At 42.5% G+C, this 27,340-nt stretch overlaps 2 protein-coding genes across 15 annotated transcripts in view; both read left to right on the forward strand.

Moving 5' to 3' along the window:
- NRG1 (neuregulin 1) overlaps positions 1-27,340 on the forward strand; it is a 455,187-nt gene that overhangs the window by 333,702 nt on the left and 94,145 nt on the right. The window contains exons 1-2 of one of the 14 annotated variants that reach the window (XM_030258503.4): positions 21,002-21,140; positions 21,556-22,246. The exons of 10 other annotated variants lie outside the window; for them this stretch is intronic. In XM_030258503.4, coding sequence (XP_030114363.2) covers positions 21,619-22,246 — 628 coding nt within the window. In that variant the 5' untranslated portion in view covers positions 21,002-21,140; positions 21,556-21,618. Of the gene's footprint in view, positions 1-21,001; positions 22,247-27,340 lie in introns of those variants that run through there. 3 more of the 14 variants (XM_002190053.7, XM_072921881.1, XM_041711199.2) reach the window with 3 other exon arrangements.
- LOC140681712 (uncharacterized) lies at positions 21,021-21,182 on the forward strand. Its single transcript, XM_072921883.1, has one exon. It carries the CDS (start codon positions 21,021-21,023, stop codon positions 21,180-21,182), a length of 162 nt encoding a protein of 53 aa, XP_072777984.1.

Here is a 27,340-nt window from a genome sequence, read left to right on the forward strand (position 1 = left end):
TGACAGAAACATGCATCTCTTTCATGTCCTTATCCATGCTGAAATCAAGACTGTCAGTGTTTTGTAGGAAAGCAAGAGGGAGACAAAGAGCTCAGAACATGTATGAACAATGGATATTCTCAACCAACGAAAATTATGAGCATGTGCATAGGTACTGAATAATATTTGTATTTTAATACAATAGGGAGTTTCCAACTTACCCCTATAGTCTAGATATGCTGTTCATCTCCTTATCTTCCATCTATTGCCCCCAAAGAATTATCTTGAGGCATCTCTTAACATCTCTTGTGTTAACCCCAGGAGAGGCTAGCAATGCAAGTTACTTTGTGCTCTTCAGGAGACCCTTCTGTCCTCAGGAAGACATGATGACAGCCCACTTGCATGTTTTTAGAGGTGGAGTTTTTCTTGTTTCAGGCTTAGAGGGGAAGGTCCAACAGAGATAAAAATCCCAAAGGGAATTTAAGTTACCAAATTTGAGTTACGCTATCAAACCTGAAGGCTTGCTGGGCCCCCTTTGAGGGAGGCACACAAAGCAGGCTTTCTTAGATGGTATGTTCTGGGCTTTCTTGTCCACATTCTTCCAGGGGGGATCTTGGGCTGCCTCAGCTGTAAACAGACTCCCTGTGGCATAGCAGGGCCCTGGTCCATGAAGGGTTATTTCAAGTTCATAGACTGGCAGTGGAGGTCAGTCATAAAGCAGAAACACAAATTTAATGAAATACAAAGATGTCAAGAGCCTAGATCTATTGCTTTGTTTTTGTGATGAGCTTCAAATCTGGGCAGTTCTTATCAATGACAGAGGCAGATGGTGATGTCTAAGAAAAGGGAACAAAGAATAACAGAGCAGTAGATAAAAGATGAACAGGAAAGTAAGCTGTTACTTTTCAGAATAACTTGTTAAGTATATGGCTTTGAATGTTTCCATTCACTTAAGAAAAACCCCTTGATAAGTCACTATTTATATCTTTAAAAATGTAAACTGCATCAAAGAAATGGTATTTCAAAAGCTATAGGCAGAGTACTGAACACATAAATGTGAAATTTCCATAGATGCAAGGATTTGAAAAGCCATCCCTGTGCCTGTCATTAGCTCCTCCACAAACACAGTGGCACTCTATGGCTGAGACTCAGTTTCAACTAAAGCAGTTTCTATCAGGTAAATTAAAAGCAATAGTCTTCTTTCACATTCCTATCTAGCAGTACTGTAACAGTGCAGTGGGAGCCAAGCTAAACCCTCGGGAAGAAATTATTATCCTATCCTTCATGTCCACATCTCTTCTAAATTGCCTTTTGGTAACCTCTTCTAATTGGATGCAAAATGGGAAAGTTGTATCTCCTGTGACTTTCATTATCAAAATGTTCCAGGAGGTTCTTAATGGTTTCTGCTGTTCTTGACATTCTCCCCCTGTACAGCAAGGAGAAGGAATCGCTGTAGTCACTGCAGCAATTAAAGAGCAGCCTTTTACAGTGTGATCTTCCTTCTAGGTTTGCATCTTCCTAAATACTTAGCAGTGGCCAGCTAGTCAGTAACTTTGAGTTGCATCCACTGTAGCTGGTAAGTATCAAAAAACATCCACTCTGTATTTTTTTAAAAGAAATCTGTGCCCTAGAGCAATTATCCTTTGAATCTTGTCTGATGGATATCAGTATTTTCTTTCAGGGACTATGTATGTATATAAAGGTTCTTGCATTTCCTCATAAAATTTTCTGTTCCTGGCTGCCCACTCTTCATTCTAGTCATTTCAGCTTCATTATGGATATACAGAACTCATAGGTGGTAGTTTATATTAATCACAGTATCCAGCTCTGTTTGGTAAATGAAGGAATTCCAACTTCATCCTTCTACGGGGATCTGCTTTTTGGAAAAGAGGAAACTTTTTCTTAGCCTTCCTGTTTCCAGACTCTGTCGATTCTGTTGAAAGCTAAAATAGCATAGGGCATTTCTAATTTATGATGATCATAAAGGCTAAACCTAGGGTGCTATGTGGAGTGAGGCTGAGGAGCAAGATGGAGTGCTGGGGCAGTGTTTGCCCATTTCATCAGCAGCATGCTTACTTGTGTCATTTAGGGACATGCCAGCTACTGATTTTCAAGACACCTAAGCACAATAAGAAGGATTAAGTGCACTGAGACCTTTACCAGGAGGCAGTATGAGTACTACCCTGCCAGCCCAGCTCCCTTCACTCTGAGCAGTTCTCCCATATCATCCCAACAGACACTGCAACCCCCAAAGACTCATAGGTGTCTTTAACTATGCCAGAGGGAATTAATCATAAAGTTATAGTAATGCCATAAAAACACCACTTGTATGGGGTGAGACTCACTCTTTCCACAATTTAGACACTGAGAACTGGAAGAAGACACATGTAAACGATTTTCAATGAAGGGCAGAGCCACAGTGAAGTGGTGTGTGATGTAGATGTAGCCTAGCCATGCTTGCCCTTAGACTGAGAGCATGATTTCCTGCTGAGCAGTGTTGGAACACCTGAGCAGTCAGGCTGCCCGTCTTACCCCAATGACCATGTATTTGTGGGTCAAAAAGCGACTGGCATTATACCCCAGCCCTCCCAACTTTAGCAACTTGGTCACTGCTCTTGAACAGAGATGTGAGATAACACCTACTGGAGGACAGAGGAGACAACTGTTTTCCCAACCCTGAGCATTTGGCTCTTTTGTTTGTCCATTTATTTCTGGTTTGTTTATTCAACCCAGAAAAGCTCCTTGCTCCAGAGCTTTTAATGTTCAAAATTGATGTTGAATAGGGAAGGATTTGACTGGACACAGTTCTGCCATTGCCATTGAGATTATCTAAAAGTTTACCATTTATACATGGGGTGGTAATAGCCCTTCAGAATTTAAAACTGAGATTATTTTTCTGAGGTTTATAAAGTAGAATCTGAACTCTGTTACTGATATCTTTCTGGTAATATTCACAATGATCCAAAATATGACTCTTAATAACAGTCAAGTGTCTGACAGGTATTTAGATGAGCTTTCCAAAATGTCAGCATAGTTAATGGAGGAGTATTACTGGAATGGTTGGTTTCTAAAAGAAAAGTATAAGCCATCCTCCAGGGAAGAAATATTAGGGTGTTTTTTAATAATACCTATTTTGCAGGCAGATACCCAGCTGTGAAAGCCACAGCTACCTGCATTGTAGAAACATACTCTTTGAATCTACTGGTGCCAGTTGTGGCACAAACTGTCAGTGGCAGAAAGCTTTTTCTAGTCTATCCAGATTAGAAGTGAGCTACCCACATGTGATGCTCTCATTTGTTTGAAATGTCTATGTTTTTATATATAGTAACTGAGAATGTTCTTTCAGTTGTAGCTAAAATTCTGTTGCAAGCTTTCAAACACTGACATCCAGTGCCATGGGACATTAGTTCAACAGTTCAGTTATTGTTCTGAGAGAACAGTAGCTTTAAATGTCTGGTGCTTTCGCCTGATTAAATGCCACCCCACCCCCCGCACCCCCCCGCCTTTTTCCATTCCAAGGAAGTCCAAAACTTGCGCTGATTGTTTTGCATTCCTAAATATTTAATGTTATTTGAAACAATACAAACATGGAGTGATTCCACACAGTGAAATCACAGGGCACAGAGTGAAACGGGATTGGAATCTAATCTTGCACTGTACTTTTATACTGTTAGTGTGACTTTTAGTATTTTATTATTTCCCTGGAATGGCTCTTTCCTTCCATTTCCCACTGGGGAAATACTTGGCTTAAAACAAGCTGGAGGTTATGCATAGTTCTTGAATATTTTAATAATCTACACAAAACCCATTAGCTGACACAGTGGCAACTAATACTTGACAGACAGTAAGATAACAGTTGTCTCAGAGACTGTGAGAGGCCAGAAGAATCTTAAACACTAATCTTGCAGGAAGGATGAAGAGTTGCCTTGAGCAGTGATGCAGCTCATTCAAATGCATGTCGATCTGTCTTGAAGAACTGGTGCTTCAGATCCCCGGTGTAATGAGCTCTGAATCAGATGCTGTTCTTGGCTGCTAGGCAAGCTGCATCTGCAGAGTACATCCTTGTAACTTGTTTAAATATTTCTCACTTTGGAGGGAGCAGGTTAAGACAGATGCAGAGAAGGATTGCTGTGAACGTAGATTCTGTATCTTTTTTGGTGGACTAGTAGTCATGCCAGTGTAGCTGTGATCAGTGAGAGTGGCAGATCAATCCCAAGCATCATGGGAGGTAACACAAGTCTGAAATCCTTTCCATGTGTGATCAGCCGGTGCATTTGGACTGTGCACTGGTGAAATTTCTTCCTGGAGGCAGGCAGACGTGGGTTAGGGACTGTTTGCCTTAACCAATTGCATGCTTTTGTCAGATGCAGAGAATTCTCAGTGTCTTACCCACAATGTCTTTATCCTGCATTAAGTCTGTAAGTGACCTCTCATGATAGCAGCAACACTATGGCTGAATTACACTTCCAAGGTCAAGAGCTAAATGCCAGCACCCTACTAATTCTTCCAGCCAAATAGACACCTGGAGAGCTAATGTACTGTTGTACTTTCTGCTTGAATTACATGTACAAAATATGCAGTAAAGCTCTAGATAATTGGATGTGGATTGCATTTGCAATTATATGTTCACTGGATAATATGCACACATCAGAGACCTAATATTCACCCCAGCAAGAGAGCACAGTTATAGGCAGGCAGAGCAAATGGAGCTCTTCAATTTAAATATGCAAATGAATTTCATACACACATGGACACTATTAGCAGATGGTCAGTAAGGAAGGCTGTGTACAGGGGAGGGAGTCTTTCCTTTTAATTTGATAAGAATCTGTTCCTGTGGATGTTGTTTCATGCTGAGGAATAGCTTTTATGATCTGTAAATATCTTGTAAAATATGAGATTGCCATTCACAATCACCCAAGAGCATCATGTTCGAAGTAGTGGATGAAGAATTTTCTCTGGATGGAGAAAAAGTGAGAAAGAGAGAGTCAAATATTTTTACTGTCATCAAATTTTCAGAACACAATGTGGCACAAGTAACTCTAGTAGAAACACATTGGCCAGAGCTGATGATTCACACATTATTGCTGAAAATTTTGAGATTCCTTAAGGAAGAAAAGAATTATTCAAAAATACTGATAAGAAGAAATGGGCATCAGCTAACTCTGAAATGGGAAGCAAGCAGCGAATTGGTTATCACTTATTTGGCCTTCTGCTCTAGATTTCATCTGCTGTATTCTAGAATTGAAGGGGTGGTGGATCACAGAAGAAGTAGTATAAGCAGAAAGGAGAGGAAAGCATGGTAGTGTGAGCTGGCATTTCTGCTTAGCCTCTGTCTCAATCTCATCACTCACTTTGCAGACACTGCCATATTCTTGGCATCTCCCCTTTTATTATCTCAAGAAATTGTCAGTGTGACAAAGTATATTTCAGCGTTTGTGAGAAGCACTGACTAATAAGAGTCCTGTGAGTTTTTAAAGAGCTCTGCATGCTTTTCTGATCTTAAACTGGGAAGCCTTGGGGGGTTTCATTTTGCACTTCACAAAGTGAAATATCCCTGAGAAATATGCCTGTGTCAGTCTTTTTAAGGCTTCTAACTGAGCTTAAGACTGGCCACAGCTTGACCTGATGATGGTTTAGTTGTCCTGGAGCAGATACAATTAATGTGTATCACCCACAATTAATATGTGGGTGAATATACAAGGAAGACAATGTCTTCAGCAGGGCATTAGCACAAGGCTTCTGTCACTGACACTGGCTTTTGCCCTGTCAGTTCACCCACTGTGATTAGAAATTCATCAAATATGTCTGGAGAATTTGCATGCTTAGCCTGCTTTGGAAAGAGGGGATTGTCTAGCTGTGAAAGGAGATTATGCAGCAATTTCCTCCTCAGCATAGCAAGACAATGAATCTGACTCTTCATTATAGAGGAAGGATGAGTAAGAATGGTTGCATTTCCTGTACAGCAAGAGCAACATGAGCTGTGCTCTGGATTCCTTTGGGAATTTCCATGATTATGTCAATTTCAGACACAATGTATAATGTTACTATAAGAAAACGTAGATCTTTTAATAGGAATGTTTGTGGGGAAGGGGAAGGGGACAGGGATTCATTCACTAAACAATGTGCTTGATCTCAGCTAGAAAGACAGCTCTACAAAAAGAAGACAGGCTCAAAATTAGTTACTTGAGTTTTATAGCTCATGCATTAATTACTGACAGCAGCAATGTACTTTTCAGATGGCCCTAGCTTTTATTAAATAGTCTCACATTCTCTTACCACTTACGAAAATATTTCCCTCCACTTACAAAAATATTTTGCTGTGTTTTCATTATGTGAGAGGCTGTAAAGAAGTCTTGCAGTTACTTGTATATTTGCTAAATAATTGTAGAGAGGTCCCACAAAGCATCTGCCTCTTTCTCCTGCATTTTCACACTCGTGCTCTGGGTAAACACAATGGGTGCTGCTGGTCAGGCATCAAACAGTCTTTCTTTTCCGGTCTTTAATGGATATACAATCCTGCTTAGATTTTTTCTAACTTGAGGGAGGTTGTACATCTGCAAACACAAAAAGATATCACAGGGGCGACAGTCACAAGGACATGTTCTTCTTCTCTACAAAGACTGTCTAGCAACTGGATGTTAACAAGACACTGGCCAGAGCAAAAATTTCCCAAATGGACTTAAGCATATGCCTTAGGACTAATATGAATGTAGGCTGGGAATCCCAGACCAGCAGTTGGCTTCTGAGGGACTAACCCCTGAATTCTGAAATGCATGTGCAGAAACCCCAGTGGATGCCCTGGAAGACTTTTGATGTCTCAAAACCAAATTTATTTATTGTGAGTATTAATCCAAACAATTGCCAAAGGTTGTTCCAAGATCATGTGCTGAGTGTGGGGAAGCCAGAGGTAGCCTGGGGAAACCAGGCAGACAGCCAGCTGAAGATGACTAAGATGGAGCACGGGAAATTGTCTCCATGTCTGTCCATCTCCTAGATCCTGCTTTTGAGGAGCTTCCTCAAAGTTGTAAGGAAGGGGAAAAAAAAAAAAAAAAAGCATTAAACTATGATCATCTAAATGCACCTACTATTTTTATGTGAGAGTGTTCACCATGTGTCTTCTCTGTTCATTAAGTCTTCAAAAAAAAAGCTTCAGTGACATTCACATCTCTGATGTAAAAAATGTATAATTATTTCCTGCAAAATTGGAGACTTCCTTCAGCAAGAGGAATGTAGAAGTTCTTCCTAAAACAGTCTGTCATGCCAGTGTTTAAAGTGTGATCTCAGGAGAGAAAGAAGATTCCCAAGGCAGAGAAAAGGGTAGCCATGATAGGTTATTTTAAAATAAAACCAAAACTTCTGTTAATACCTTAGGTGAAGTCTGTGATTGCAAAAGAATCTGAGCAGGATCCTGGTTCATCCAGGACCCTCTAGGGTAAGGAATGGAGGAGAGACACATACAGGTGTGGAAAATACCCAAGCCCACATGGTTGGATCTGCCTGTTTACCAATTTAGGTCCATTTTAAGTGCCTGAGTATAATATTTTAATTTTTTTTTTACTGGCTTCCTTTTTTTTTTTTTCCATCCCTCATAAAGGAAATGCAGTGACTGCACATGCCTTATTAAAAGATTGCTTGTTTGGCTGGTGGCCAGAGAAGAATAATTCCTCTTATTGCTCAGTAAATCAAGTTACTGTCATTTTAAACACTCTAGCTGAATTTCTGATGAGCACATGAAAGAGTTAATTCTACCACTGTCATGGTTCCACAGCACTAAAATAACAGAAAATTTTGGGATTGTAAATTGTATCCTCTCTATAACATAAATTTGGAGCTTAAACAAAATTCATATAAAATTATATCATTCTGTAAAAGTCTTACTTGCAAAATATACAAGTAGACCTGTGGACTAGTCAAGTGCAAAGAAAATACAAGCAGAGAAGGAGTCTCTTGAATTTGTAGGTATTTCAAATGCATTTGAAGAATTTTAAATAAACTTCTTAAAATGTTAAATATTTTTTTAATTTCAATTAACACAACCTTTCTTATGTACAATAATAATCAGGCTATCCTGGACTTGGATGGACATGTTGATTTAATTTGAAGTGGTGGGCTCCTTCACTGGAAGGTTTTTTTTTTTGTTGCTTTTGCAATTGAAAGTCTTTCTTTCCTAATAGGATTAGCCCAAATAATTACCAAAGGATTTCTGTGTCATCTGAGCACTGTTCCCCACAGTGGTATTAAAAAGCCTGTCTTCAGTACTGAAATAGTCAGTGGCTGTGGGTAGCTGAAAAGGTCACAGTTAACTGTTACCACTCAAACCAGACAAAGTAATCTACAAAGGCAAGACTGCAGTGTTTTTTACCCTAATCTCCGTTATGCCCAACTGTTCCCATTGTGGGAAGAATAAACATTTGGCACAAAGCCACTGGGGAGGTTCTGGCAGATAGCAGGGAGAAGTGAGGGACTCCAGCCCAAATGGGTCATGACAATCCTTTGCAGCGCTTGTTCAGTAACTCACAAGTGACCTGGGTTAACAAAGCTTTAGCATTGCATGTGTACCAAATTTCATGCTAGCTAGTCCTTTGGTTCCGAATGCAGACCAGAGGCCTCCCCCTGACCTATTGGGCAGGGAGTCTAGTAGAGTTTTTTTGGCGGATCCTTTAAATCCATGAGACACATTAGCAGTCTGTGGGAGAAGCTTCTGACTCTTCGGCTTTAGGATAGCTCCTTGCTGCTTTTTATAATTTTTACATTTTAGGCACTTTATCAAGAGCAGTTACAAATTTTGTACAAAGAAGGAACCCCTTTAGGAGGGGGAAAAGAAATCGTGACTCAGGTTGAAACTGCACAAAGGTGTCCTGCTGGGGAAGCAGGTCTTAATTAGTGTCTGTGACTTTAATCCATGTATCTAATCTGTGACTCTATTACTTGTTCAAGTCACGCAGTACATTTCTGCTTTTCTAAGCCTTCATTTCAGTTCTGGCTCTGTATCCATGTTCTGTGCACCATAACATGTTGTACAGAGCAACAGAAAATAAAATGTGAAAGGCATTTCTTCAGCATTAATGTACAGCTACCAGTTTGACAGATACATGTCTGCAATCATAGGTCACTGTTTGGTGTGCCAGGAAATGAGCACTTGTGGCTTGATTTGTCCAATATTCCTTGAAATTACAGAACATACATGCATACTTTGTCCAGCTCACTGTGAGCACTGTTGTTTTGGTAGGAAAAAGGCATCGTAAAGGTCTTTATTTGGGGTGCTTCATCTTAATCTGTACCTGTTTCCTCTCTGCCCAGCCTCTGTAGACTGCCAGCTCATGTGTTTGCTTTTGAACATAATCCCATTCATGGATCAAAGAAAATGCACAACCTTATTGTCGCAAGTTAATTTTCCTGAAATAATTCTTACAACTTGTCCATTGTTTTCCATCTCAGTGATAGATTCAGGTGCATCATTCATTCCAACTTCTGTGCTTTTCCAAATAGCTGGTATTATGTAGCCTCTTCAGCTGGATCTCTTGGAAACTGCCTCATTATCTAATGCAAGGGCAAGCTGCCTGTTGCCAGTAGCTACAACTTACCTCTACACTGGTAAGCAGTAAACCTGAACTTCCTGTCTGCTGCAGCCACATCAATAATGCATAGTTTCCTGTAATTACATACATGCACAGAGATTACCTTTTTTTTTTTTTTTTTTTTTTTTTTTTTTTCTTAGAGGAGGAAAAAAAGATGGAGGTGGGGATGGAAGGTGGTGGAAACAGATATAAGTAATTATTCATGCTGACAAGACCCCAGCTGCATAGATTTTTAATTAGCCCATGTCTAACCCTAATAGTTACTGTTGGGATAATACTAGCACTTCTTAAGCAGGCTAGCTTAGAAAAGGAAGTGTATTGTCTGCTCACACCTGCACTGTGTAGTGTTACTAGCACATACTTAGCAATGCAGGCCAAAACATTATAACTCTTTTCAGTTCACTTGGTTAAATTTTAGTCATATTGTATTCTTCAAGGCAGTCTCAAGGAGTGAACTCTATGCAGCTGCGCAGGGCTGCTTTCCTGATGAAAGCAGGAACTGATGCCTGATGAAGGAAACGAATGCAATTTACCAAATTTCACATATCTTTCAAGTGTTAGTAACAAGGCCTCTAGAGAATCATTTCAAATCCATCAGTGAAGCAGGAGCACGATCTCTACTCTTCCGAGCAAAAGGAGTTCAAAATTCAAGACACCTTGTCATTTCATTCCTTAACTAAGCTGAAGGCTTCTGGAATAAGTAGAAATGTTTTGCCCATGAATGGGTGTCAGCCTGGTCCATCCTTGGGAGCTTGGTCTTCAGAATGGAATCTATTTTGGTCACATCCTTGTTTTCTCCTCTAGCATGTGCAAAGTTGTTAAAATACTGTTCCTTTTTTGGAAACCCTGAGGAAGGACAAAGGATTTAGTGTGAAATTAGGAACATTGAGAGTTTTTTCTGCCCTTTGGCAGCTTTTAATTTAATTGGAGTTAAGCAACAGTTAAGCAGTATAAAGAGTTTAAGCAAGAGCTCTCAAGAGAAAGGATGTATTAGATCCTCACCATTTCCATAGCTGAGTAGGATGGAATCTTGCTCACAAGATGATGGGGTCATATTTGACTCCATCTTTGCAGAAGCAAATTTCTGAAGGAATTTGAGAGTTTTATAAGGTCTGGCTTCAAACTGTGGCCCTGATAAAAAAGGGATTTAGGGACTCTATTTCATCTAATCTATGTGCATACAGGCCAAAGTCACAAAGTGCCATTTTCTTTTTCTTGGAGCCCTGTAGGCTTCCCTTATCCACTTTGCAGCCACTATTCCACCACAGGCATAACATACCTATGATGGTGTGCATGAGGACAGCTCTATTTTATTTGACTTTCCCTCTGGGTGCTAATTTGGATGAGCTTGGCTGGGAACACAGAATACAGGATGACCTTAGCCCTGCCTCTCTGGACCACCTTTTCATATAATATTTCAGAGTAAATGCATTTATTCCTTAGACACCCTCAAGAAGGAGGAAGAAGACAGTCTGTCCTCTCCATTCTGTTTCAGTATTCTCACTCTGCAGCCTCTGCAGTGAAACACAGGCACACATAATGCACCCCCAGTGGACATGACCTGCAGTGTGAATGCAGGAAATGCTGCAGGAATAATGAATCCTTCAAATGAAATTATAGTTATAAACTCATTCTAATACATATGTATGTGTGTATCAGCCCTATCACTGCCTGTGAAGCTTCATCTCTAGGTTGTTCAATGTCTTGTTTACAAAGCTGTGTTACAGCACTTGTATCACTCAGTAGCCCATATTGCCCAGTGCTGTTGTACGTCCATGTGTTAAACACAAACAAGTTGTAATAAATCTGCTTTACTCTGGTGCAGGAGTCTGCTCAGTGTCTGCAGCACAGAGTCTGCTCTGTAGCTTTGAACTGCATCAGGGAAATGAACATTTCTTTGAGGTTTCAGAGTTTTCTCTTTGCTGGTTTTCTCTCTTGCTCTTGACAAGACTCAGCCTGATGCACTAACATTGAAGTCCTATGTGTGAGAAAAGTTAACTACCTTAAATCAATTGATTTCTGGAAGATGAGAGTTTTGCTTCTCTTCTAGACCATATAGAGCACAAAAAAAGAGCCTGGGTGCAGAAGTGATAAAGACATGACACGTTAGGCTTTGCACTTAAAACTTAGCTATGTAATAAAAGCATATTTGATTAGACTACTCAAAACTCATTACTGAACAAAAAACACCCTTTGTCCAAAATATCCTTAATTTGCTGGAAGCTGACAGTTTTCCAGCCAATTCCAAAGGAGTGATTCATGCCTTCTATGGCCTTCTGAATGCACTAAGAAAAAATATTAAACTTTAAATATTAAATGGTACTAGGTAGTAAGATATTGAAGCATTATGAGAGCTGTTGCTTTTGTAATTGCTGAATTTTTGCAGTTAAAAATATCTTGTTGAATATCTGTTTCAAACAGTGGACATATCAATTCTGCTAATTTGTGCATAATCAGGCAACTGAACCTAACAAGTGTAATTTAATTAATATCTCATTTTAGGATAAGATGGATTTTGTTATTTAGATGTATTTGTAAAAAGTTACTAAACAAACCAGCTCTTGAGGTGAAATCATAGTATTTTCTACATGCAGAATTCTGAAATTTGGAGATTCTTGAAGTATAAATATACTGTAAGATGTACTTTAAGATGTACTTTAAAAGTCCAAGCCACAAATATGTTAATGTCCTATCATTAATACATTTTATTTAATGATACAGAAATTCTTCCATACAGTAAGCAGCTCTATGCCTTTGACTTTTTTTTGCTTTTCTAATAGCAAAACTACTGAATATACATATAGTAAAGAGTTACTCTATGAAAAATTCCATGAGTGGTTAGAACATTAAAAAGTGAAATAAAGTATGGTGCCTTAAGATTTAAACAGCAGCTGTTGAGAATACGTGTAGGTACAAAAATAATTCTATTTATTAAAAAAAATTAAAAATAGGTGCAGTAAGTACAGTCAAGATATTTCAGAGTGATGTGTATCCTGTTGGGATCTTGTACGAGCCTCTGCCTAAATTAAGCCCAGATTCAGGAAGCACTTTGGGTCATGGTTTCGCTGTGCAAGGCCTTTTGAGAGAAAACAAATCAAGACTTCAGGCATCTGGATCATGGTCCTGTTCTCTTCCTTCCAGCCTAGGACATATATAGATATGTAGGTACTTACAGGACCAGTATGAGAATTAGGGCTGAACAATGTTAGTGTTAACTCTGCATTAGTGCAAGTGACAGAACAGAAGAAGCAAAAAGAAAGGAGAGACAATGAAAATGATGACATTGCCACCCAAACTGTTTATCATTAAACCACTGCACTGTGCTCCAAAAATGCCTTCTCAATTCCTGAATTAGGCTCTGATTCAAAAAGGCACTTAGATATATGAAGTGGCCCATCTCAGATCAGGAAGGCATTTCACCACTTGTTTAACTCCATGCACATTTAAGTATTTTATTAACTGGGTGTCAATGAGGAAGGGGTAGTCCCTTGATTCAAGGTTTTTCAGGACCTTGACTCAAATTATCATTGTCCAGTGACTCTGCCAGTAGTCAGAGCACTGTGAATACAAAGGCTGACAGCCCAAAATCCTGCATAGCTGAGCCTGTGCAAAATAGCAGTATTGCCACTGTCCTATGAATACCCAGGAGGATTTTTTTCTGTCTGAATAAAGTGGTCCAAAAGCAGGAGTGCAATACTAAGGCATGGGGGAGTGAATGACCAAGCCTGAGCCCCGTGGCTTCACTGCTGCTCCAGCTCACTGCCACAGTGTGAAAATAAATAATTGCATTGGCCCCAGCAGCTATGCTGGAAATTGCAGTGACAGAGTGAAGGGGGTGTCAGACCTGGGAAAAAAAAAAAACAACCTCCAAGCAAACAAATAAAAAACCATCTGAATTGCACATGGACTTTATCTGTCTGTTTCTGCCCTCAGGCAGAAGAGCCTAGCGGAGCGCATTACTCGTCTTTGCACCCCTTAAATGTTCCTTTACCACATGGTAGACATAATTACCATTGGCCTGAACAGTGGTGGGGCCCATCCCAGTTTTGTGACTTAGCAGAGGCTGGAGAAATGAGTCAGTGCCATTGATGAAAACCCTGGCATTCGTGCTTTCATGTCCTATTTCTGTGTTTGGTGTAGTGCCACTAACTCTGCTTTAGAATAGGATGAAAGAAACTCATTGTCTTACATTTCACTTGAAGATGAAAAGACTCAGAACACCTTTTTAGCACCCCTGAAATAACAGCCCATTTTATGTCAGTTTTCAGTTTCAGCTACTGGCTGTAGCTATTTTAAGTATATACTTTTCTTGGAACAGCCATTGTAGTTCTGTTGGTTTTTTTCAAATCACTGTTTCTGGAAGACACAGCTTGTAAATGCTTGGTGTAAATGTGTACATGTGATGCCAACACAGAAAATACTGCTACAGAGGCAACACGAGCTCTCCCAAACATTTTCAGAATCACTGCTGTTTGTATACTGTTCTTCAGATATTTCCAAGTAACTTAGTAGCGTGAGGACCTGCTTCTGACACAACTTGGTTTGGTTTGAGGGTACAAAGAGGATTAGAATAGCTTCTTCATATCCCCATTTTCAGTGCTGTCTGAGTATAGGGGGTCTTTTCATAGCAATCCTTTATACCAACCAAATTAAGCACACTAATGATTCTGCTGACATTGACATATTTAGCTTCATATTTATTCTCTTCCTGAATATGTGCTCATTTTTGTTGTTCATATTTTCTTGCCTTTTCTTAGAGGCTTGATGCTTCATGTCCTCACTCACATGGCTGCAAATGGGCAGAGGGTTTAAAACAAAGGGAAAAAGATGATGGAAATGGGCAGAAGTATAAAAACCACACTATCATCTATGTTGTATTTGCTTTACATCAGCTGAAAAATAGGATGTCTGTGTGCAGGTGACAGTCTGTCCCCTTTTAACATTTGGAGTTCAGTGACAGTATAAAAGCAAAATGAAGTTTTCTTCTTGTGCCATTTGAGCTGAAAGATGAGGTTCCTAGTAAGGGCTTTTGGAAGGACTCAAAGAATGCTGGCATCAGTCCAAGGGAAATGGATTATGGAAGGGAGATTGGTGAAACACTGAAAGGATGAATAAATTAATCATTTTCTACCACGTGTGGTGGCCCACACCATGACTGCTGGCAGTGATGTCGCTCACTGGGCCTGATCACTTGCTTTGGGTCACTCCATCTTTATATAGAGCACTTATTTAATTTGAAGAAAGTGCAATCAATAAAAAGTGATCCTTTTATCTTCTTCATCAATCTCTTCTTAATGAACATGCACTTTTTTCCTTCTTAGATTCTTTGTTACAATGCTTTTTAATTTCTCAGTGTATGGTAGAAAAAGGGGTGCAGTCAAACATATGATGCAGCAGTTGGTGCTGCGTGCTGCTTATTGCTTCTTACTGAAGAACGGGCATGTTCTTAAAGGAAAGGGGTCGTCTGGGGGAGGGGGTGCATATCACTTGTTCTACATTGATGTGTGGTCCTCTGAGTATTCTTTCTTAAGCTGTCATACAGCAGAGCCATGAATAACCACTTGTGAAGAGGTATTTTAATTTTCTAATGTCACAGCAGTTGCAAGACAGTAAATATTTCTTAGGGAGTCTTTTTGTGGACTATTGGGACTTTATTTAAAGGACATAGATATTTGAAATCCAATGGCTTCCATGAGAATGACTCACAAAGCCTACTTTCCAGAACTTTCAACAGGTTTGGGTCTTATGGTATGACTGAAAGGTCAGCTGAGTTAAATGCTACTTGCGCTCTATTTGCAGGACAATGTCGGTCATAATCACACATCTATTCACATCTCTGTGGCTGGCCAGAGAAAATAGTCCTCTGCAGTTTGGTAATACGAAGTCCACTTCCCTTTAGTACTGTCATGGTTTGACAGGGAAGTGAGTTTTCTCAGGAAGTTGGGGTCAAACCAATCAGTGGTTTGGCTATTGACACCTGGTGTGACCACTGAAGACATGGATACGCCTCTGAGAACACAGGGGGTTAAAAGCAGAGAATTCCCAGGGAAAACTCTCTTTTGTTCTGTTCAGTGAAGAGTTCTGGCCTCTCCTGCCCAGCCACCCTGGGTGTGGGAGGAGAAGCCGTGCGGCCTGGAGAGGTCAACCAGGGGGTGAAGGGACTGGAACCAGGCTGGATGGGAGGGTGGAGAAAATCTGAGATGTCTTTGTCTGTTCCCCCCACCAGAGAGAGAGACAGAGAGCCTGTGCTAAAACACCTGGAAATTCAGTACCATGTGCCAGCAGTACCAGCAGAGGAGAAAGTGAGGCAGGGTGGGGGGCAAGGTGCCCAGCCATGGGAGTTCTGGGCAGCCAAGATTCTGGCTGTCTTTGGAGCTCGAGACTTTTAACCCCTTCTTGGATAAAGAAAGCTTTATAAAACATTAATCCTCCTTGATCTGAAAGAGAAGAGAGACACCCTGGGGCCTGAGATGTTAGAAGAAGAAATCCTAGGTGGGAGGAGATGATGGAGTGGCCTTGTGGACTTTCCTTGTATAGCCGTAGACTGAACCAACTTCTCCTGAAACAGAGACTGCATTTTTAGGGGGATGCAATGGTTGGAGCCAAGAGAGTGACAGGAGTGGAGTGAACAGAGGAAGATGAGAAGGGTGTGGTGGTGCCCTCAGTCTTCAGGGTAGAAGAAGATCTCTGTTCTTGAGACCCTCGGCCCAGGGGAGGAGAAAATGGGCAGGGTGGTGTCCCAAAATGAGAAACTGTTGTTCTTTGGTCCTATCCTTAAAGGAACCCAGTGAGCAGTTTCAGTCCAAACACTGTGGTGAGAGCACTGTACATGGAAGGAGGATGTAAGACTGGCAGATTTTCTCCAGGCAGTGCCATGTGTGACATGGAAACACAGGAGATTGCAATTGTGTTTTTTGGGGGTTTGTGGTGCAAGAGAGACTCCTCTCTCTCTTGATGGACTAAGTATTGATTATTTGAAAGGTGGTGACTTGATTGAGGGTCCAAGTTATGTCTCACTGTGGTTTGTTGGAGTTTGGGTGGGGGGAGGAGGAATGTTTTGTAAGGTTTTCATTCTGGATTCAGGGTGTGTCTTTTATCATAGTAGTAGCTTAAAAAAGTTCTTTCCATTGTTTTTAAGTTTGAGCCTGTTCTGCTCTGTTCCTGATCACATCTCACAGCACTCATCTGGGGAGGGTGTATTTTCATGGGACACTGGCATTGCACCAGGGTCAAACCATGACAAGTACCCATAAAACTGGTGTTTTGTTTTATTTCCTTGAGCCTTTTGGGAGTGAAACTTGAAAAAAAAAAAAAAAAAAGAAAAGAAAAAAAAAGAAACCACTTGATTCTTTGCAAAAACAGTCCATGAAATAAAACTACAGTTTCCTAAGGCTTTCAACCTGTTATTTGGCAGGAGTCCAAATCTCAGTCAGAGATCAGCTTCATTAGTGTAGACTCAACCTGCATTTTCCTCTAGGCCAAAGAGATCCAGGCTATGTAAGAATCAGGAATAAAGCTTTGCACATGAAGCTAACTTTACTGCAAACAGGCAAGTAATTTCCTTCCTTATCCTGCTGTATATACCACCAATGGGCTACCCCAGTAAAACTTCATTACCTTCAAGGTCATGCTTCCACTCGATTTCTTCCAGGCCTCCCTTCCAATGAGCCAATTGCTGACTCTTCTCAGCCACTCATCTCCTTCAGCCGGGGCAGAATCCGTGTTTGAGCACAGCACGCCACTGCTAGCATGTCACTACAGAAATATAAAAAGCTCAAGCCTGCAGCTGCAGGATAAAACATTTCTGCATTGCTTTGGGGGTAAGGGGAATTATTCAGTTTATACTTTTATCTCCAGACCCGAAGTGAGAGACCATCATCAATCAGCTTTTAGAGCAGCCTGGAGAAAGTAATGTTCTCCCGTGCCCACCCTGATGCGGCGGAGCACACGGGGTTTCATTTTGGTCCAAAAGATGCGGGGAGGAACCAGCCCGTAAAGTACAGGATTGCAGCGTGGCAGGCAGGCTGTGTTCTGGCCCTGGCTGTGGCCACCTGTGGAGCAGGGACAGGGAAGCTGTGCGGGCCATGATTCAGCACCGGCTTTCGTCCTTCTCCTCGGGGAGCAGCGGGAGCCGCCGCGGGCGGGGACGGCGCGCCGGGAGCCGCCCCGCTCTGCTCGCCGCCAGCCCCGGAGCCCCTGCGGAGCTGGGGGGCTGGAGCAGCTCTGCAGGCTTCCCTGCGGAGCTGGGGGGCTGGAGCAGCTCTGCAGGCTTCCCTGCGGAGCGGGAGGAGGGGGAGGAGGTCTGGGCACAGCCGGCTGCGTGATGCTGAGGCAGGCGGGCTGCGCGCCAGGGCTGGAGGTGCGGCGGGGGAAGGGACCCGCAGCGGAGCAGGGCACTGCAGCCTGGCCGGGAGCCAGGGACCGCGGGCACGCTGCGGCCGGGGGCCGTGCGGGTGTGCCTGCCTGCCTCCTGCATCCCTCCTGCCTCCTGCATCCCTCCTGCCTCCTGCCTCCTGCATCCCTCCTGTCTCCCTCCCGCCTGCCTCCTGCATCCCTCCTGCCTCCTGCATCCCTCCTGCCTCCTGCATCCCTCCTGCCTCCTGCCTCCTGCATCCCTCCTGCCTCCTGCATCCCTCCTGCCTCCTGCATCCCTCCTGCCTCCTGCATCCCTCCTGCCTCCCTCCCTCCCGCCTGCCTCCTGCATCCCTCCTGCCTCCTGCCTCCCTCCTGCCTCCCTCCCGCCTGCCTGCCTCCTGCCTGCCGGGCGGAGCTGCTGCGGGCGGGCTGGTGGAGGAGGAAAAGTCGGGGAGAGGGATGCTCTCCATCCTCAGTTCAGCCAGCCCGGCTGGGGCAGCCAGGGTGAGAAAGGGAGCGATGCCGCCACATGCAGAGGAACCCCTGTGTGCATCCCCTGTGCAAATGGCATGCCATCCCTCTGGCCAGCTGTGCCATGTTTTGCGTGTTCGGTTTAGCTTCGTGACAACCCTTGTAAGAAAGGTGCAGGGTCTCCACGTTCGTTCCTGTTCAGCGCAGCACCAGCAAGATGTGAGCCAAGCTCACAGAGTTTAAAGGAGAGCAGATAAGTGTAGATAGAATGGAGGGTCATGAAGATTACTGGAGATTGAACACAGGCAGTTTGCCAGGAAGACCAGTGCAGGAAGATGCAGACAGGACTGGGGATTAAACACAGGCTGAGAGAAGTGTCAGCACGGAAAATTCTCTTACTGGAAATAGGAAGGTTGAAAATTAGACATGGATAAAGAAGGAAAGTAATTTTAAAAAAATTTCTGCCAAGCACTTAGATGCTGTAGTATCTCATCTGTGCAATGAATAGAATATTCCCAGACAACTTGCACTCCACTTAGAAGAGTGATGCTGTAGCTTCACTCTTGAGGAACAACTTGGGTGTGTGAGAGTGTGTCTGGTTTTCCCAGATTTATCAGTTAATCAAATGAAAGGTACATCCTTTCTCTAGAAACCGTGCTTACTTGTAGCCACAGACCACCGCACCTGCCACGGCAATTCTGCTGTTTTGTTACACTTTCTACAGAGGTTGTGTTGTTAGTGCTGTTTGAAATAGGTTTTGAGATACTCGAGAGAGGCTGCACTGATGCAGGATATTACCAGCAAAAGAGAACATGTGCTTTGTAATAAGAGAAGCCATATATGTAAATATGCAGTGCAAGCTGTTCGTTCTGTCTGAGGTTGCTGATCACATCATTAACCTAGGGACCAGACACTTCAGTGGTAATGTAGGCTAGATTGTAAGATGATTTATCTTTTTACATTCCTTCAGAGAGTGTTATCACTGGCTGTGCTTTAAGGTAAATGCTCCAAAGCACTTGATTGTAGTAGCATTGTGATTACTTCAGTTGGCTACGACCGCCTCACAGGAAGCTTTGTGATCAGACATCCATCAATTAGTCCTTGACATGACAGTCTGTAAAAACACTATGGGATTCATTGAGATTTTGATAAATCTTTTTCATGTGGCTGTTACTAATGTTCCCATGGAAGGGGGGGCTGAGATGGGAGTGGAGTTGAAGGCAGAGAGAGCATGGGTAGAGCCAGATGCCTCTTTTGACACCATCAAAAATAGGTAACTACAAAGGAATTTACCTTTCATGTGCCTAAACAAGACACCAGCAAAAATTAGTTCAGGGCAATTTTTAGCACTTGATTCTTTGTTTCCTTATGAATCCTGCAGCCATTTATACTAAAGCGAAAGGGGGATTCTCACCAGCAAAATTTCAATGCAAATGTTTTCATTAAGTTCAAGGACCTGGAAATTGTATTATAAGCACCTTGCCTTTCATACATGTCTTTATTTTTACATGGGTGTATTTTTCTGTGAGAGACAAAAGAGACTGGGAATAGATCTGATTCTAGTCTTACTTTCATTATCTTAACTGGACTGTTGATTTACCCCTGTATTATACTGCACTAGTGGAAATGGTAATGCTGTGTATTAGTAAAGGTGAGAAATGACGGCCAAATTTAACTAAGTGCAAGCCTTTAATAATAATAATAAATAAAATAGTTTGATTTTTTTTAAATTCTATTCTTTTAGTCTAAGGTGAGTGAGGATCTAGTCTAGCAACATGTGAGCTCTTGAAAAGTGCATTCAGGAACTGACTTTACTGTGAACTCTGGGGTTTTTTGGGTTTAGAAGTGGGTCTGGAAAGGAGGTTGGGAAATGGAATTTTAAAAAGAGCAAACCTCCTTGCAACAACTCGAATGAAAATTTATCAGAGATGAGAATGGTTTGGGTTTTTTTTATTTCCTCTGCTTGATCTAAGACGCATTCCACCCTATTCCTAGGAAATAAAACTTATTCAGGAGCTTGGAAAGAAGAGCTGTCTCTAGGTGTCAGGCAGGGAGAAACTGCTTCTGGAAAGAGGTTTTCCCCCTGGGAGAGATTGAATATCAGACTGAGCGAGCCCAGTCCAACCCAATGAGCTCCCACCGACGCTCAGTCCCTGCTGGAGGACTTTGCCATCGATGGCCGCCGCTGCCTCTGGCCACGCTTTGCCTGGAGAGAGGGAGTGGGTGGGTGAGCAACTCCTGTCCGCTCCCTCCCTTTGATTTGATGGCCTTTATTCCTCCTAATTGGATAAAATAGGAAGTCACTGACAGTCCTGCGTTGCTGGGTGTACTGATTTCACTCAGAGCAGCCCTGCAGAGTGCGGGGGGTGGGGTAGGGGAGGAAGGAGCGAGTCTGTACATCAGGGAAACAGGCTGCGAGGGGGCTGGGGGAGCGGGGCGGGGGGGACGGAGGAAAGTGAATGAGCGCTCAAGGAGGACAAAGAGGGAGGGGAGATAAAGGGAGTTACCACCGTCTTGGCATCGCTCTTGCTTTCAAACCTCTCTGTAATGATATTGTTTGCAGTGATGCTCAGACAGCGAGCACCTGCTGCTCTGTAATGATTCAGCCTCTTTCAGCCGCCGCTGTAACACGACAGGATGCTGCTGCTACTGTCACTTCTGCCGCTGCCGCTGTTGTTAGAGATTTTGCTTTTGCTCCTTCTACCGCATGACAATTGTTTTCCTCGTCTAAGCAGATACCAGCCTCAGATGCTCAAGGTGAGAGTCTTGCCTTTCGCTCTGGGCTACTGGTTTACTTAATCTGGTCAGTTTGTTCAGTGTTTGTGGTTTTCTTTATCTCATGACCCTCCTTACCCCTATTTTGTTTTGTTGTGCTTGCTTTTGGGGGAATGTTTCTTTCCCCTGGAGAAGAGCTGGAATTGCTTGAGAGGTGTTTAAGGAATTATAAAAGTGGCTAGCAAACAGGAGCTCAGTAATTGCAAAGCTATTCTCACTTCAGAGAAGCAGAGACAGTAACAGAGGGATTGGGGGGGGATCTAATTTTTCCTGTGCATTACTCCTCTCTCAGTTTGGATGATGTTGCTGAGCTTCGACCTTTTATTGACTCCCACTCTGTGATTTTTGCAGAGCACTGTGACTATTACTACCGTCTCTTTTTGTCTGTGTCTCACAGTAATGGACTGTGATAGAGTTAAGGCCTTTTGGAGGTGAGCTGTTTGAGAGCTGATGCTTAAACATGTCTGAAGTAGCTGCCGACACTTTCCCCAGCCCCTCAGCTCAGCTGAGCCCTGACGCGTCCCTCAACGGGCTCCCGGATGAGGAGAACATGCCGGGGACCCAAAGAGAGGACAGGAGGGTCCAGGGGATAGCAGGCCTTGCCGCAACCTGCTGTGCGTGCCTGGAGGCCGAGCGACTGAAGGGCTGCCTCAACTCTGAAAAGATCTGCATCGCCCCTATCTTGGCTTGCCTGCTTAGCCTTTGCCTCTGCATTGCTGGCCTCAAGTGGGTCTTTGTGGACAAGATTTTTGAGTATGACTCTCCTACCCACCTTGACCCTGGGAGGATAGGACAAGACCCAAAGAGTGCTGTGGATCCTACAGCTCTGTCTGCCTGGGTGCCTTCGGAGGTGTATGCCTCACCCTTCCTCGTACCTAGCCCCAAGAGCAAGGCTGAAGTGACAGTGCACAGTGACAGCTCACTTGTACCCTCCAAACCGTTCCTCCAGCCTTCTCTATATAACCGCATCCTAGATGTTGGGTTGTTGTCCTCTGCCGCACCTTCGCTGTCACCACCCGCCCTGGAGCCTACCACAGCATCTCAGGCACAAGCAACAGAAACCAATCTCCAAACTGCTCCAAAACTTTGTAAGTAAAAGCTATGTGTTTCTTTGGGTTTGTTTTTTTTTTTTGTTCCCTTTCACAGAAAAAAAAAAAAAAAAAGCACTTAACTGTTCTCTGACTGTCTACAAGGAGGACATGTGATTGACTTGCAGAGCTTAAGCATGCTAAGACAGGTATAGCATGGGTTGCCTTCTGAGAACAGCATCTAGAGTCCTCAGAACTTAATTCTGTCATTTGCAGGACTTCATCTGGGATGTCTGTAAAGGGCTAGTACTGCCTTTTTCTCTGCATCCACTTGTAGGGAAGTATGTGATTTGTTTCAAGGGTTTATCTGATAGCTGTTCCACATAGTGTATTGTCCGTATAAATTGGCTTTGTCTCCTGTGCTGGATCTTCCATGTGTGTTCTTTGCCTTGCCTGCAGAGCATTTCTGGTACATCCTTCCTGAAGTCTGTGGCTGGCAAATATCCCTGTCATCCTCATGAAACTCTCAGAACAGTGAGAAAAAGTGACAGGAGATTTGAAGCAGTTAGAAACCGGCAACTACTAATTTAGCATCTAACTTACGATCTTTCCCTTTCTCTTAAGAACAAAGCATACATTTCTCTGTGCCTTTCTCTATCTCTAGGAGCTGCTTCTTGTTTAACTTGTTTCTCATATATTGCCTTACTGCCTTTTGTGAGGCATTTCAGGAAAACATTCTTGCTGATGTAGAAAGAGTTAATTTCCAAATTAGACTTCGTTCATTATAAAAACAAACAAAAAAAGGTATCTATATTATTTTCTTAGTAGTAATCATAAAGCATCAAAATACTGCATTGCTGAAGTGCCATTTCTTTGACATTTTTTATTTTAACCAATCAAATTCAAAGCAAACCAAGCCAGCAATTCCTGATCTGTGCAAAGCTCTAGTAAAAGGGAAGACAGCACAGTCTTCTGCTTGAGAGCACAGGGCTGAGGTTTCCTGTCGAAAGCTGCAGTGATCAGAGTGAAAAACTGCACTCCTCACAAATTTCCGTGCAGGACCCCATGTCATTTATTCTCCCTCATGCCTTCCCTATAATGCCGTAGGTTGGTACTTTGAAGATGGCACATACTGGACCTCACCCTGGAGCTCTGAAGTCACCAGAAGTTCAGTTCTAAGTTTAGCCCCACCAAGACTGAACTGAGTATAGATATGTGGCATTTGGATTAAATCTAATATTTCAGGCCAACACCCTTGCCAATGAAAATGAGCATAACTAGGGTGATTTCAGAGGAGGTCCTTTCAGCTGAGAGTCAGTCTTGAACAGCAGTTCCAGAATCAGTGAAACAAAGTTCTGAGTATTCCTGTAGAAACCTGGCTACCTTTTGCTTAGATGATGGGTGGCAACCATCCTTCAGATTAAAAGTAATTTGTCAGATGGAAACAGTCTAATAGAGAAACACTACTGTACCATTAAATGATAGGGGAGCTTTGTCTGTGGTGTTACTTGAATTAACCATCTTTGCAATTAAATAGAACTATGCTAAGTGAGCTTTCTTTTAAATATTGCTGATGCATAAAATCTTTTTTTGTAGTGCAAACATTCTGACATTAAATATATGACTTTTTAACACATTTTGCTTAATAAAGTGACCAGAGACCACTATTCAGTCATAATTGCCTCAAGAATCCCTCTTGAATTTCCACATATGTGGCAAACCTTTTTCAAAAGCATGCTAACTTCATCTCTGAAGTAAACAAAGGGGTGGAGGGGCACAGAAAATATTCTTTGGAGCTGTCGCTGACAAAAAAGCCATTATCTGCATTTAGATCTGCTCACATCTGGGAAATAAATGGTGGTCCAGAAGTCAGGTGATTGGGTTGAGAGGGGTTTTTTGATTTTGATTTGGGTTTTTTTGTTTAATCTGGCCTTATTTTTTAAAGATAAATGTGTTTTAAGGCATTGTAGAGTTCCATAGCTACAGACTGAAAGGAGAGGGAGAACCAGTAGCAGATCAAGTTTGGTTTGCTCTAGGGGAGAATGTTATGTAGACTGAATTTATTCAAACTGTGGTACATAATTCTGATTATGGCAAGCATATCTGGTTATCTGCAAAGAAAAATCAGAAAATCTAGCTGGAAAAATACACTGCAGAAGGTCTGCCTAAGAATTCCAAGAGGCATGAAAAGAACTTTTTTGTACAGCTCTTAAAGCGCTGTCTTGGGGTTTTAGAAACAGCTGCATTTCAAACACATTGTTGTGTTTTATGTAGAGCAAGATTTGTTGAAGAGGTTGACAGATTGCATCAGTGCTAACTTTTTTTTTTAATGCCTTTGACAGCTATAAAATTCTCAGTGACATGGCTTGAAAAGTAGCATCTGCAAATTGGATTGTCCCTTCTTTTGCCTTTCAGTGTCCTTTTTTACTTTTCAGGCAGAGTGAGGTAATATGTTCCCAGAAAGTCCTTTATGTGCTGAAAATTTTTTTTCCAGTGCAGAAATAATTTTAAAAATGCACGTTTCATCTTCTGTGCTTGATGTACTGTTTCTGAACCTATCCCCTCCAAGAGTTTCCAAATCTTTTTCCCTTCTCTCTTTTCCGTCTTACTCAGCATATTCCCTTAAAGCTGTATCCTTCAAGGTCATAGTCTGCAGAGGGCTAATTGATTCTTCTTTCTCCTGGAGCCTGGAAGAGAAAGCAGAAGAGAGACAATCCTGATAATTGTGTCTGGTGTATTAGATTTAAGACTGGTCTTGGTCCTTTGGTTATTCTTTGCCCTTTATCAATACAGAAATGTTTCTTTCTGTTTAGCTTACCTTTCATATTTTAATATAACTTTTCCTTTGCTGAAAGAGAAAGGAAAGGTGAATGTTTTAAAGCATTCCCATATTTAGGGAGCTTGTCAATCTTAGCATAATTACACCAGAGAAGATATTATTAAAAGCAGGATATAATAATACACTCTAACCTACAATCTCCCTCCCTCTGAGAAGACACGCAGATTGTAATAATGCTAACTCAGTTCAGGAGCTAAATTTCACTTCCTCTAACACTATCACCTTCAAATACAATTCCACCCTTTATGCAGGCTGATTAGACATTCAGTTCTGTAGTACTGCAAAAAATGTGTTTCTGTAACAGTAGATTTTATGTATCTGCAAAGCAGCCATTCCCCTCTTTGAAGGTCTTCCTACAGCCTCCTCTTTCCATTTAAGAAGATTTCCCCACAAAACTCCCAGAAAGGCCCATATGGAGCTTGCCTTTCTGGGGTGACATCTCTGCCAAAATAGTGCAGCACTCTTGTGCTTTGGTTCTGCCCCAGAGCAGAGGCCCGAGCAGGCCTTGGCTTTGGAACCACAGCTCTCATAACTCGGTCAAGTGCCACAGGGCACACAAGAGACAGGGCAGGAGACACACATGATTTTCCACAGCGTGATTTTTCTGGAGTGGGTTTCCCTGAGAGCAGAGCTTGAGGACCATCAGAGAGCCGGGTCCAGAGGATGCACATGGCTGGTAGCACATCCGCACACCTCCTGCATCCATTTCACTTCTGGCTTCCCTGGCCAGCTTACGTGCTGTGTGTGTAGGCAGTGTGTGCCAGCGCTGATGTGCCAGCTGCACACGTGCTGTGCTGGTGGCCAGCAGATGATCAACAGGCATGGCTTCATCTCCCTACAGCGCTGGACCTGTGCATGTCCCTTGGGACGCAGGCAGGACTCCTTCCTATCTCACTCGTGCTGGTCCTCACCTAGAGAATGTGGCAAAATGAAAAAAAAGAGTTCTACATTACTGTCAACTACCTCTGACTACTGGAGGGACGACTCCCTTCCACAGTTTTTGATTTCTGCTTCCACTTCAGGTGTGCTGGGTCATTATTAGCAAAAGATGCTGCTTTCTTATCCTCAGTGGAAAAAGGTTAAAAGATTGCTTCTGAAGCCTGGTAGTGGCTGTTTATGTGGGAAGTAGTCTCAGCTCCCCTTCTAATTTGACAATGCTGCACTCCAAGCTCCCTAATTATGGTAATGCTTTAAAACATCCACCTTTCCATTCTCTTTCAGCAAGGGAAAAATAATATTAAAATACAAAAGGTAAGTCAAAAGGAAAGGAATATTTCTGTATTGATAAAGCCCTAGTGTAATAAAAGAAGCGAGATCAGTCTTAAGTTGAGGCACAATGGCTAAATTTCTTGTGTCTTTTTAGAGCTAGAGAAGTGGAAAATTGAATAAAAATTGTACTGTACCTTGTACCATACCGTAAATATTCCTTATATTTTTCCCCACCTCTTTCACTTCCACTCATCCTTTCTCAGCTCTGCATTTGATGTCCTTTCTCCTGTTCACAGTGATTTGGGAAGATCTGTACTTTAGCTTGATGGCAGGCTAGAGGGAGCCTCTCCCTCCACTTAGAAGTGCTGCAGCCCTCTAACTTCAATTTAAGGACAGAGGGTTTGTTCATAGAATCTTCATGTAATGTTTGTTCTTATTCTTGAAAGAGTCATTCTGGCCACCTGTGCTCTGTATTTCCAATCCCCATCACAACACCATAGGACTGAGTCCATGCCTGGCAACCTCTGAAGGTGTCAAGGTCTGGGATGTCTCAGAGAGCTGCAGGGGGCTGTATGCAGGGGAGGGGAGAGCAGATGATACAGCACAGACTGTCCTTCAGCCTTTTCTGTGCTCACTGTTGCTCTGCAGGGCAGTGCCACAGGAGAGATTTTTTTTTTTTTTCCCCCAAAACTTGAAGATGCAGGAACAAAAAGCACATGCTGGTCCATTTCTGACACAGTACTGGATTTGATAAGCTTCAGATGCCTAACTTAAGTGCCTGCATTAGGAAGCTAGTTAGCCTTCAGCAGCATATCCAGCATAAAGGGAGAGACTTCCTTCCCCCAGACAATTCCCAGAGTGATTCTAACAGGAGTCACTCTCTTTCCCCATGGGTCTAAAAGGAGACTACCCTTGCAATCAGTTTCTAAGTTAAATACACAATATGAGTAGTCATTTTGAAAACCATGATTTTTTCTTTTATGTATCCTGTGAATTAACAACATCTTGTCACAGGGAAGTTACAATTAATCTTGGTTAAGATACCAGACAAGTTTTGAGCCTAGCTCAGGAGCGTAGTAAAGGGATGCTGATCTCAGTAGGCCCAG

The sequence above is a fragment of the Taeniopygia guttata genome, chromosome Z (assembly GCF_048771995.1).
Source record: "Taeniopygia guttata chromosome Z, bTaeGut7.mat, whole genome shotgun sequence".
Classification (NCBI taxonomy): Eukaryota; Metazoa; Chordata; class Aves; order Passeriformes; family Estrildidae; genus Taeniopygia; species Taeniopygia guttata.

Excerpts from the sequence above, each read along its gene's own strand:
- LOC140681712 (XM_072921883.1), top strand. The coding sequence starts at position 21,021 with ATGCTGCTGCTACTGTCACTTCTGCCGCTGCCGCTGTTGTTAGAGATT.